Here is a 12,581-nt window from a genome sequence, read left to right on the forward strand (position 1 = left end):
AGACATATAATAAGGATATAAGTATTATTTTGCCATTTATTTGACTGTCTGCAGCCAGGTTGTCAATTAAAAGTCGTTCACTCAGAGTTGTTGAGGCTGAGACTGTGTACATACCTCTGATAAGGAAGTTTATCTGGCATGGTGGCGTGGCTGAGGAGACGGGTTTATAGTGCAGCATTCTAGAAAACGTATTTATTTTTTGCAAAAATGATAAAGATTTAAACATGCAAAATAATAAAGCATATTAATGATGCTACAATCTATCAAATGCATTAATATTATTATTATTATTGCCATTTATATAGCGTCAACAGATTCCGTAGCGCTATACAATATTATGAGAGGGGGATCTAACTATAAATAGGACAATTACAAGAAAACTTACAGGAACAATAGGTTGAAGAGGACCCTGCTCAAACGAGCTTACAGTCTATAGGATGAGCTCATAGTCTGTAGGACGAGCTCACAGTCTGTAGGACGAGCTCACAGTCTATGGTTTACAGTTTATAGGATGAGCTTACAGTCTATAGGACAAGCTCACAGTCTATAGGAGGAGCTCATAGTCTGTAGGACGAGCTCATAGTCTGTAGGACGAGCTCACAGTCTATAGGATGAGTTTACAGTCTATAGGAGGAGCTTACAGTCTATAGGACGAGCTCACAGTCTATAGGACGAGCTTACAGTCTACAGGATGAGCTCACAGTCTATAGGATGAGCTCACAGTCTATAGGAGGAGCTTACAGTCTATAGGACGAGCTCACAGTCTATAGGACGAGCTTACAGTCTACAGGATGAGCTCACAGTCTATAGGATGAGCTCACAATCTATAGGAGGAGCTTACAGTCTATAGGACGAGCTTACAGTCTATAGGAGGAGCTTACAGTCTATAGGACGAGCACACAGTCTATAGGAGGAGCTTACAGTCTACAGGACGAGCTTACAGTCTATAGGAGGAGCTTAAAGTCTATAGGACGAGCTCACAGTCTATCGGACGAACTTAGAGTCTATAGGAGGAGCTCACAGTCTATAGGACAAGCTCACAGTCTGTAGGACGAGCTTACAGTCTATAGGACGAGCTCACAGTCTATAGGAGGAGCTTACCGTCTATAGGACAAGCTCACAGTCTATAGGATGAGCTCACAGTCTATAGGACAAGCTTACAGTCTACAGGATGAGCTCACAGTCTATAGGACAAGCTCACAGTCTATAGGAGGAGCTTACAGTCTATAGGATGAGCTCACAGTCTATAGGATGAGCTCATAGTCTGTAGGACGAGCTCATAGTCTGTAGGACGAGCTCACAGTCTATAGGATGAGTTTACAGTCTATAGGAGGAGCTTACAGTCTATAGGACGAGCTCACAGTCTATAGGACGAGCTTACAGTCTACAGGATGAGCTCACAGTCTATAGGATGAGCTCACAGTCTATAGGAGGAGCTTACAGTCTATAGGACGAGCTTACAGTCTATAGGAGGAGCTTACAGTCTATAGGACGAGCACACAGTCTATAGGAGGAGCTTACAGTCTATAGGACGAGCTTACAGTCTATAGGAGGAGCTTAAAGTCTATAGGACGAGCTCACAGTCTATCGGACGAACTTAGAGTCTATAGGAGGAGCTCACAGTCTATAGGACAAGTTCACAGTCTGTAGGACGAGCTTACAGTCTATAGGACGAGCTCACAGTCTATAGGAGGAGCTTACCGTCTATAGGACAAGCTCACAGTCTATAGGACGAGCTTACAGTCTATAGGAGGAGCTCACAGTCTATAGGATGAGCTTACAGTCTGTAGGACGAGCTTACAGTCTATAGGATGAGCTCACAGTCTATAGGACGAGCTTACAGTCTATAGGACGTGCTCACAGTCTATAGGAGGAGCTCACAGTCTATAGGATGAGCTTACAGTCTATAGGATGAGATTACAGTCTATAGGACATGCTCACAGTCTGTAGGACAAGCTCACAGTCTATAGGATGAGCACACAGTCTGTAGGACAAGCTCACAGTCTATAGGACGAGCTCACAGTCTGTAGGACGAGCTCACAGTGTATAGGACAAGCTTACAGTCTATAGGAGGAGCTTACAGTCTATAGGATGAGCTCACAGTCTATAGGACAAGCTCACAGTCTATAGGATGTGCTCACAGTCTATAGGACAAGCTCACAGTCTAAAGGATGAGCACACAGTCTGTAGGACAAGCTCACAGTCTATAGGGCAAGCTCACAGTCTGGCGGACGAGATCACAGTCTATAGGACAAGCTCACAGTCTATAGGAGGAGCTTACAGTCTATAGGATGAGCTCACAGTCTATAGGACGAGCTCACAGTCTATAGGGTGTGCTCACAGTCTATAGGACGAGCTCACAGTCTATAGGATGAGCTTACAGTCTGTAGGAGGTGCAATTTAAAGTTGTATTGGTGCCAGGAGTGTTGATTTAACCCTGCTCAGTTATCTATTTGTTAATCCTCTTCCCATTTTACAAAAGCAAAAAAGTTACCAACACGCTATCCCACATCCCTATGCACATTTAAATAGCAGGAGTATCAAGAATAACAGTTCTACTTGCTATATTCAGCTGAAAGACAAAATCTCTAATGAGATAGAAAGGGGTATTCTTATGTAGTGCTTTGAAGATGAAGATGCCATCTAGTGGCAGGGAGGTGATATAACATTACAACACCGGAATACAACAGTTTCAGGCATATCATATCATGCGAATGGCACCTGTATGGTAGTGTGACCAACAGCAGGCTGTCTTCAATGTAGACACAATACTATTAAATTCTAGTGATAAATTCTCTATTAATAAGTGCAATACTTACTTTTGTCAGGGAAGATAAACGAAACCCCTTCACTTTTTCCTTGCCAGCATTTTCATTCAGACAGTTCCCAATGGCCAATATGTAATGGAGTACGGCTGGAAAAGTCTGGCTTTTCAGCAGCTGCTCACATGCTTTCACTTGCAGGGAGAGAAGCTGGAAAACAAGCACATTAATCACAGATAACAGCTCTGTGTGGGCTGGGTGCAATGCTCGAGGGATTTACTTACATTTTCACTGATGTTGGAAGTGTTTCTGCTTTTATTAACCAAAGGACTAAAACATGCACCAGGTGCAAAACAGTTGGAAGTACAAGGAGTGTAACTGTTTTAAAAAGCAGTTTTACTTTAAAAATTAAAATATAAAATATATTGCCTACCTACGTCGCTATTTGAAGTCTTTTTCTGTGGATGAAAATTGTATGTTACCATTTTGACCTGTGGCAGTTGAAAAGTACCAACAGGCTTTTTATTGGTTTCTCAGTCAGGACATGAGCATCACCTAATTCCCCGGGGGTGGAGACACTGCCATTTTAAAGATTTTCATTAAAATAGAATCTTTATGTGGAACTTATAAAAACTAGAATTTTGGGGGGGCTTAATCGCTTTATCTGCAAAATTATTAGTAAAAAAAAAAAACCATGTCGGTAGTTTGATAGCCATCCATGTGTTCTGGCTCATCCGAATATTGCCCATGCAAAATATTCAGGAAACAAAATCAGATGAACCAACCAAAATGGTGCAAAAATGGGCCAATCCGTGTACTACAAAATATTAATGTAATGGGTTTCCCCTATTGGCTACTTTTCACTTGATTTTTGAATAAAATGAACTTTTAGTGGCTGTCTCCTAACCATCAATCATGTTTCTTTTTGTAATACCAAATGCAAAACAAATGAACATGCTCCTCGTTGCCTGGTTTGTTCATGATAAGCCCTTATTGTTCTTCAAAATCATGGAATTTGAACAAACAACTGATTGCCCAAAATTCTGAAAAACGTTTGAAGGAATGCACTTTGGAATTTTATTTAAATTAGAAACCAATTGAAAGGTCATTTGTATTACGAGATGAAAAGTAATTAGAGATCCCAAACCTTTTAACTAAGCATCATGGCTTGGATTCAGAATCAATTATCCAATTTTATAACAAGACAGGAGGCACGTATTATGCATTAACTTTCTTTACGTTAACTCCAGCAGCTAATATATGTTTTCAATAAAGTTTAGTAAATAAAATAAAAAGACAGAGTAATTGAAAATATAACACTCAGGAGCAAATCAGCATCTATATATATTCTATTTGGTGAATGATCCCCAATGTCCTTCCTCTTTCTTTGCTGCTCCAGTAGAGATAAGTATCATATATATTCGCATATGCTACTGTTTTCTATAATGAGTATCTTCTGGTTTGGTTAAATATATTTATATATATATATATATATATATATATATATATATATATATATATATTTATTCCTTCATATTTTGGTATGCTTTTTTTTTAACCCCTTAAGACCGGAGGGCATACTATTACGTCCTTTTAAAAGTGGCTCTAAACGCCGCAGGACGTAATAGTACGCCCTCCGTTTTTTGGTAACTTACCTGGTCGATCGCGGTTGGGGGGACTCCCAGGGAGCCCCCCGCGGCACGTCTGCTCTCTTCAGCCCCCCCGGGCCATGTGAGAGTGAGGTCCTTGGGAGGACCTCACAATCACATGGCCGGTATAGCTGGCTGCAGCAATGCCAGCAGGGGGACTAACTGTAATGACAGTTAGTCCCCCTGCTGGCTGGAAATCAAATTCAAATTAATTAAATTAAGTGTAAAAAAAAAAAAATATATACTTAGATCATATATATATACACATATATACACACACACATACACCGTCTAGGTGTATTTTAATATTAATATATATATATATATATATATATATATATAATTATATATATATATAAATATACATATATATATATTAATATCAAATTACACGTAGACTGATACTGATTAAATATATATATAATTATTGTTATATATATATTTATATATAATATAAAAAATATGTAAATACGTAAAAAAATAAAATAAAAAAAATAATTAAAAATAACATATTAAAAAATATATAGATGTGTTTTATTTCGTTCTAACTGTATTGTGATATTAATATATATATATATCAAAATACACGTAGAACGAAATAATATATATATATATATATATATGTATATACATAAATATATACGTATATATCACTATATATATATACCTATATATAAATAAAAATATTTAAAAAAATTATATATATATATATATATATATATATATATACGTATATATACACATATGTATATATATACATATATTAATTCTACACATATATTTATGTAATAATTTTACATAATTAGGTATCCTAATTAATTACAATTAGCGGGACCTGCCTGACAACCCATGCCGAAAGTATAGGGAATTTAATTGGCTAGCACTATATTTAACCCTATAACTTTCCAAGACACCATAAAACCTGTACATGGGGGGTACTGTTTTACTCGGGAGACTTCGCTGAACACAAATATGTGTATTTTATTGCAGTTAAAGCAGACAGTATTATGACATTGACAGTTAAAATGTCATGTAGAACTAAATAAATAAAAGAAAATCTTATTTTCTCCCATTTTTTTCATATTAAATTATGTTTCATAGCTAAATATTTGATGTTAAATGAAAGCCCTGTTTCCTCTGAATAAAATGATATATAATAAGTGTGGGTGCATTTAATATGAAAGAGGTGAATTACGGTTGGACAGACATATAGCGCAAATGCCAGGTTTTGTTTACATTTTGTTTCGTTCACAACTTGTATTTGGCTGCGGTGTTAAGGGGTTAAAGTAATTTAATATATTTTTTTATTATTATTATTGTTTCATTGCATATAATTGTTTTATTTTTAATTCCAAACAGAAAAAACTCCAAAGCAGGGAGTGTGCAGAAATCAAAAGCGCTTAAAATACAAATAACTTTACAGCAGCTCGAAAACACTTGTTTGGGAAAACACCCTACCTCCCGCACACTAAATACCTAAACAGAACATGATCAGTGAAACCCAAAAACCTATAGCGAAGCGCTGAAAGGATTAGAGTCGTTATCCCTTACGTATAGCTTGATGTGTAGTTCACACCCAAAACATAGAAACAGAACAAAATATAGTGCAATGGTAGTTATATATACACTAAACTACAGCTGACTGAGGAAGTTCAAGGAGGAGTGAAATGCGTTTTGGCCAATTGAGGACTTGTTACAGACGAGTGTATTATCTAGTCATATGTGTGGCGAAACCGACCTCGCCACGTGTCCTTGGAGGGGGCTGCTTGCCCGCCTCTTGCCTTTGGACTATGGCCCTGCAGGTTAAACCGTTTATTTTCCCTGCAGAAAGGCTTATTCGTGTGATCTGAGTGCCATTCATCTAATAATGTGCAGTCAGATCAAAGCTATCTGGGGATATGTAGAAATGTGTGTTTTATGTACTAAATGTATCAGTATGTAATTTTATGTCTTTTACTGTCTTTTTGTCTGCCATGTGGGTAATGGAGTTTGGCTCTGTCTTTGGAGATAATTAGATTCCTTCTCCAATTATCTCCAGGGCAGAAGGGAGGAAGCCAGGATGCATTGTGGGGATGTTTTACTTTTACTGTTTGAGCCAGGGGGAACAAAATATACTTTTACTAACTTTTGAACCCCTGGTCTGATCCATGCCATTTTTTTATATGTTATTCCCCTGAATGGATTGATTGTGAATATGTATTTTTATGCAAATGTGATGTATATTTTGGGAGTTATGAATGTTGTGTAAAAACTGTATTTTCCCTACCTATGATAATTGTATTTGGCTGTGTGTACAGATAATTAGTTTACAGGTAGAGGGGAGGGCTATGTGTGGGATGTAACTATTGTGTGATTGGTTAATGTACATTACTGTGTGTGTCCCTCCCCTTCATGGGAGCACCTAATAAAAAAGGCTGCAAGCTAGCAGCCAGGGAGTTCTATTTTTACCCTCAACTTGAGTCCTGTCTCTTATTGGGGGAATCTGCTACAAGGGATTGCTATGCTAGGCATATTCCCTTGCTATAATCACTGAGCTCTTGTAAGAGCTTGTTCCTGCTTCGTTCTGAAGGTAGATAGCTGCAGCTTGCGGTGCTTATGGTGTCTGGTGGAGTGTTGGAGTCCTCTGGAAGCGCTAGGAGCATCCATCAACGGAGGGTACTCGGTCGGAGTACACAGAGATCCGTTACAATATGTATTTTAGCTTTTAATGTATTTAAATTTTATTTTCACCAACTAAATTGTGAAGAAACACTTTTATAAAGTCCACTGAAGTTCCAGGAGTCTTCATTTGAGGAAGTGCCATCCCATTTATATTGGCACAATGCCTACTACCCTCAGAGCCAGGACATTAAGGCTCTGTACAACGTGAAGAAAATACCTTCCTGATTTTAAATAGAAAAGTGTTTTCAAAATACTACACATTGGTTTCCGTTTTCTGCTTCTTTTTACCAAGAGTATCCAACTAGACTTGAAGATGCTACCTTAAAAGCACATATATGCTGTTTATTGAGCCAATTGATTAAGGCTCTTATACATGTAAGTGGTCTGACTTCTCCCAATTGTTCTATTTGTGCTGGCATTCATGCTTTTCAAACCGAATTGCATTTGCAATTTGTTTGCGTTCGTTGGTTTTCTTCCAAATCGCAACAATTCAGTTATTTCTAATGACCCGCGTTTGGTAGATTTTTCTTGCGAATCGCGACCATTCGGTTATTTTCTAATTGCATTCGCTCAGGTTAATTTGGCTGTGTTCATGCAAATTGCTGCATGCACAATTTCAGTTAGTCCCTCATAGATTGATGACGTTGTTTTGGGCAGGAATTCCAGTTAGTTGGCTGTCAGCTAACTTTCCCTCCCACTTAACCTCAGCACAGTGTTTTCTCCACAACTTTGTTGGTAATTATTATAACTTTTAAACTTTCCTGTCAGGGTTTTTGCCCACTCACTTGCAACATTATTTTACTATTTAACTATAGTAATTCTATATTCCATTTTTTTTGGTGCTACTGATGATTGTGAAATCCTCACTGAGAATTCTTTATAAAATATCATAGACATTTTTCTATTGATAAATCAGTTTCATCTGCAACTTATAATGCAATGTCTTCCATGCAGAAAGCAATTGGAAGGTCTGTGGCTCCGGCATATTCAATTCAAAATCTAGTGATGAGACTCATTTAATTAATACCCCTTCAGACCAATTCTCGTCATCTGTGGAGTCAGAAAGGAATTTAGCTCAGGGATTCAGGAGGTCTGGGAAGGTCACCCAGAAACGCAAACACTGATTTGGCGGTCCTACAGAGTCCCCTAGCTGTTCTAAATCACATAAGATGGGTAAGGACTGTGACAAAATCCCATTTTCAAGTGAGTTTGCCATCAGTTCTTGGAGGGGACTACTTGCCAGCCTTTTATCCTGTGACTATGGTCCCTGCAATGGAACTGGCTTATACACCTCAAACAGACTCTGTTTGTGCAATTGGGACTATATGGATCATTTAATTAACAACCACAAGAACAGAGACCACCCTGGAGCTTGTTAACACCTATTAACAACTTGGAACGTTTCTCACCGCATTGTTCTAATTGTTCGTCTTGGTGGCAGCGATTCCCATGAACAACCATGAGGTGGCAGCCATCTTGTTCACATGAATGCAGGCAGCGGTGTTTGGGCATGAATCTCATGGAACTGAAATCGGATACAGAAACTCCCGAACACCGCTGAACTTCCATCATTGCCTGCGTTTGTTTCTATTCAGCTTAGAAGGGCACTGTTCGGTGAAATCATTCGTCTGGATGAAGGGAACAAGCTCCAGGGTAAGACTATTGACTCAGTTTGGTAGTTTGTTTATTTGCTTGTTCATTTCCAAACTACCGAACTAGACCGGCCGCAAGCCCTGATTCTCTAGAACTGTATTAGGCATGAAATCATGCGTGCGGTCGGTCAAAAGAGACTTCCAGGAATTTCCTGAACCCATGCTCTGATCTGGGTGATTTTTGGATATGTTGTTCACCCAGATCAGGGCTATCAGGGGATGTCATATATTTATGGGGATATGTTATGTTTTAGGGTGTTTTCTGTACTTATGGAAATTGTGTGTTTTTCTGCCTGTGGATAATTGGGTTATTGTATTATCTACTTTTATTGTATCACAGGCAGAGGGGAGGGATTGTGTAATGTATGTGGGAGGGTCGTTCATACATTATTGTTTTTATTGGCTTGCATGTTTTGTGTCCTGTGCCCAACAAGGTCCACCTGGGCGTCAACACTGTTCTAGGATACAAAATAGATTTTATATTAAATCCCGTTCTAAAAAAGTTACCTTTCCCCATGACATTTTCGATCCAAGAAAAAGCTCTGGTTCATCAAGAAATATTAAATTTATATAAAAAAAATGTCATCATTCAGGTGCCCATGAACAGTTAAGGTTTCATAAGCAATTTATTGTTTAATGTTTAATGTTGTGTTCTTCTCAAGATGGACAACATTTCAGCAGTCCAATATGTAAATCACTTAGGAGGTACAAAATCAAAGCAACTGACAGACATTGCCAAAGATTTGTGGCCCTTTTGCTTCAATCAAAATATAGTTTTACGTGGAGAATATCTCCTCAGCCTTTCCAATACAGTAGCAGATTGGAATTCCTGTTTCCTTGTGGATTACAGCGATTGGATGTTGGATCCCATATTTTTTCCCTGTGGGGTCTGTTTCAATATGACCTATTTGCATCTCGACTCAAATGCCAATTAAAAAAAAAATTCAGTTGGGGCCCAGATCCAGAAGCAGTAAATCAGGAGCAATGCATCTTGACCTAGCATGCATGTTTCAAAAATAACTTTGTAATATCTTTTACTATGTATTTGATATACATTTTCTATGATTATTCAGCTTTTAACATGCATAATACGAGCCTCCTGTCTTGCTATAAAATTCAAGATTTTCCTAGTCTTGACGTCAGTGAATATATACTTTATTAAAGACAGGAGGCATGCATTATCCAACTCATTAACCCACCCTTATCTTTATGTTTCAAATTAATCCTGTTTGGAGTTTTGTTGTTCTTACCCTTGGAGTTTACTCAACTGAATACTTCTAGAATCGCAGCTCGAAAGAGGAAGGAGATTGGGGATCATTCAGTATATAGACTATGCCGGATGCTGATTGGCTACCAAGTGTTTCGTTTCAGTTTCTCTGTTTTTTGCCTTTTATTCATTTAACTTTAATATTGAAATATCAAATTTTATATTATATAGAAAATTGAAAATATATATTTGCTGCCGGATTTAAGTAAAGAAAGTTAATGCATAATACTCGCCTCCTGTCTTTAATAAAATCTATATTTTCTGACGTCAAGACTAAGAAAATCTGGAATTGTAATAAACCTCTCTGTAACAAATTTCTATGTCAAAAATAACCAACTAATTGCTTCCTAGTTATAAATACAACTCAAATGTAAGCAAGTCCTCTCTGAACAGGACTTTTACAGAACGTTTTATTTGTAAAACATGATTATTCGATTTTCAGTGAATGCTCATTCTATGTCACAATTGGAATTCAAAGGTGAAAAGCTACAGTCCAACCATTCAATATTCAATTCATAGTTGTTATCCCACAGTGTCCTTCACAGAACAATCCAGAACAAAAGAATCGAATTTCCTCGCAGACTCGTACTGCTGCTAAAATGTCAAGGATGCGTTATTCATGTGTAGAACATGCCAAGCTATTCTCGTCATATTTGATAGACTGTGGGATTTGTAAAATAAATAGCTAATTAGAGGATATTTGTCAAATTACAAATATGGCCTAGCGAATAAAATCTATAGACATTAGTGATGTCGCGAACATAAAATCTTCGTTTCGCGAACGGCGAACGCGAATTTCCGCAAATGTTCGCGAAAGGGCGAACCGGGCGAACCGCCATAGACTTCAATAGGCAGGCGAATTTTAAAACCCACAGGGACTCTTTCTGGCCACAATAGTGATGGGAAAGTTGTTTCAAGGGGACTAACACCTGGACTGTGGCATGCCGGAGGGGGATCCATGGCAAAACTCCCATGGAAAATTACATAGTTGATGCAGAGTCTGGTTTTAATCCATAAAGTGCACAAATCACCTAACATTCCTACATTGTTTGGAATAACGTGCTTTAAAACATCAGGTATGATGTTGTATCGATCAGGTAGTGTAAGGGTTAAGCCCGCTTCACAGTGACAGACTAAACTCCCCGTTAAACGCACCGCAAACAACCGCAAACAGTCCATTTGCACAACCGCAAACTCCCCATTTGCACAAGGTTGGATACCAAGCTAGCCATGTCCCGTTCCTTGTCCTCACTGATGTCATTGAAGGTCTCTTCCTCCACCCAGCCACGTACAACACCAAGGGTCCCCGAAAGGTGACAACAAGCCCCCTGAATTTTTTTTTTAATGTACAATACTGTTACATCAGAAATGAGTTGCACTGGTGTGACACTGTGCCCTGGCAGGCCCTGAAATGCACACGTGTGAAGGAAACTGACTGCTATTATTTCAAACTGACTGCTATTATTTCAAAGTCAAATTTATATTTATTTTTTTAATGTACACTACTGTTACACCAGTGATTGGCCCACGTCATGCCTACGCCCCCAAAACGTTTGTGTGTGGGGGTGCTGGAATGATGTGGGCCAATGGGAGCCTTGTAGCAGAGCGGCAGGAGTTAATCCAAGGGCTCTCCGCTGGTACTCAGGACACACAGCATAATTCCCATTCCCAAGGACCACACGACACATAGCCTGGGAGTCAACTGACTATTTTTTATTCACGGCTCCAGGAGTTAACTGTCAACTGTCAACTTTTAAATGTTCTGCAATGCAGTAATAGCAAGACATACACAAGGGAAAACCATCACAGTACATATTGGAGACACAAAATATAAAACCAAACCTCTGAATACTTAGGGGACATGGCACTTAGTGGCGATGTCCTGCCACATATCTCCCCCTTGTCCACTCTCGGCAGCCCCAGCCTGACTCACACGGGTCAGCTGGCTGCTGCCCGGAGTGGACACAGTCTTTTAGTGCTATGTCCCTCTCCATGTCTTCCTCCATTAATACTATTATATTACATTTACTGCGCCCCTCTCCATGTCTTCCTCCCTTAATTAAGTGTTCTTGCATAGCAAGACCACTTAATGTTATCTCACATATATTATTATTATTAAGTGTTCTTGCATAGCAAGACCACTTAATGTTATCTCACATATATATTATTATTATTATTATTATAGCCAAATTTGCCACCCTAACTCCTACCACAGTTTTTACACTACATAGACAAAAATTTACCAAAACGTGCAGATTGTTCCCGAAATACTCTGACCTGTGCCAGGCTGCAGCAGCAAGTGATGTCATAGACAGGGCCTTTTGCACCTGCTAATGTTTTTATAACTGTATGTTTTAATGTAACTGTGAAGCACTTTGGGCAACAACGTTGCAATTAAATGTGCTATATAAATAAATAATAACAGTTACTCTGCCCACTCCAGTTGTAGACTACTGGTGGAGGCAAGAACACTTCACAATTTCCCCAGAAATTGTAGCTTTTCTAGTTCTTATTATTCTTATTATAGCCAAATTTGCCACCCTAACTCCTCCCACAGTTTTTACACTACATAGACAAAAATTTACCAAAA

The 12,581-nt window shown here is 38.5% G+C and overlaps 1 protein-coding gene across 2 annotated transcripts in view; it reads right to left on the minus strand.

Annotated features, from left to right (window-relative positions):
• The window catches only part of LOC134565981 (formin-I-like), a 178,042-nt gene that overhangs the window by 34,754 nt on the left and 130,707 nt on the right, over positions 1 to 12,581 (minus strand). For both annotated transcript variants that reach the window (XM_063425689.1, XM_063425690.1), the window contains exon 13: positions 2,820 to 2,972. In XM_063425689.1, coding sequence (XP_063281759.1) covers positions 2,820 to 2,972 — 153 coding nt within the window. The remainder of the gene's footprint in view (positions 1 to 2,819; positions 2,973 to 12,581) is intronic.

Source organism: Pelobates fuscus, chromosome 6, assembly GCF_036172605.1.
Source record: "Pelobates fuscus isolate aPelFus1 chromosome 6, aPelFus1.pri, whole genome shotgun sequence".
NCBI lineage: Eukaryota > Metazoa > Chordata > Amphibia > Anura > Pelobatidae > Pelobates > Pelobates fuscus.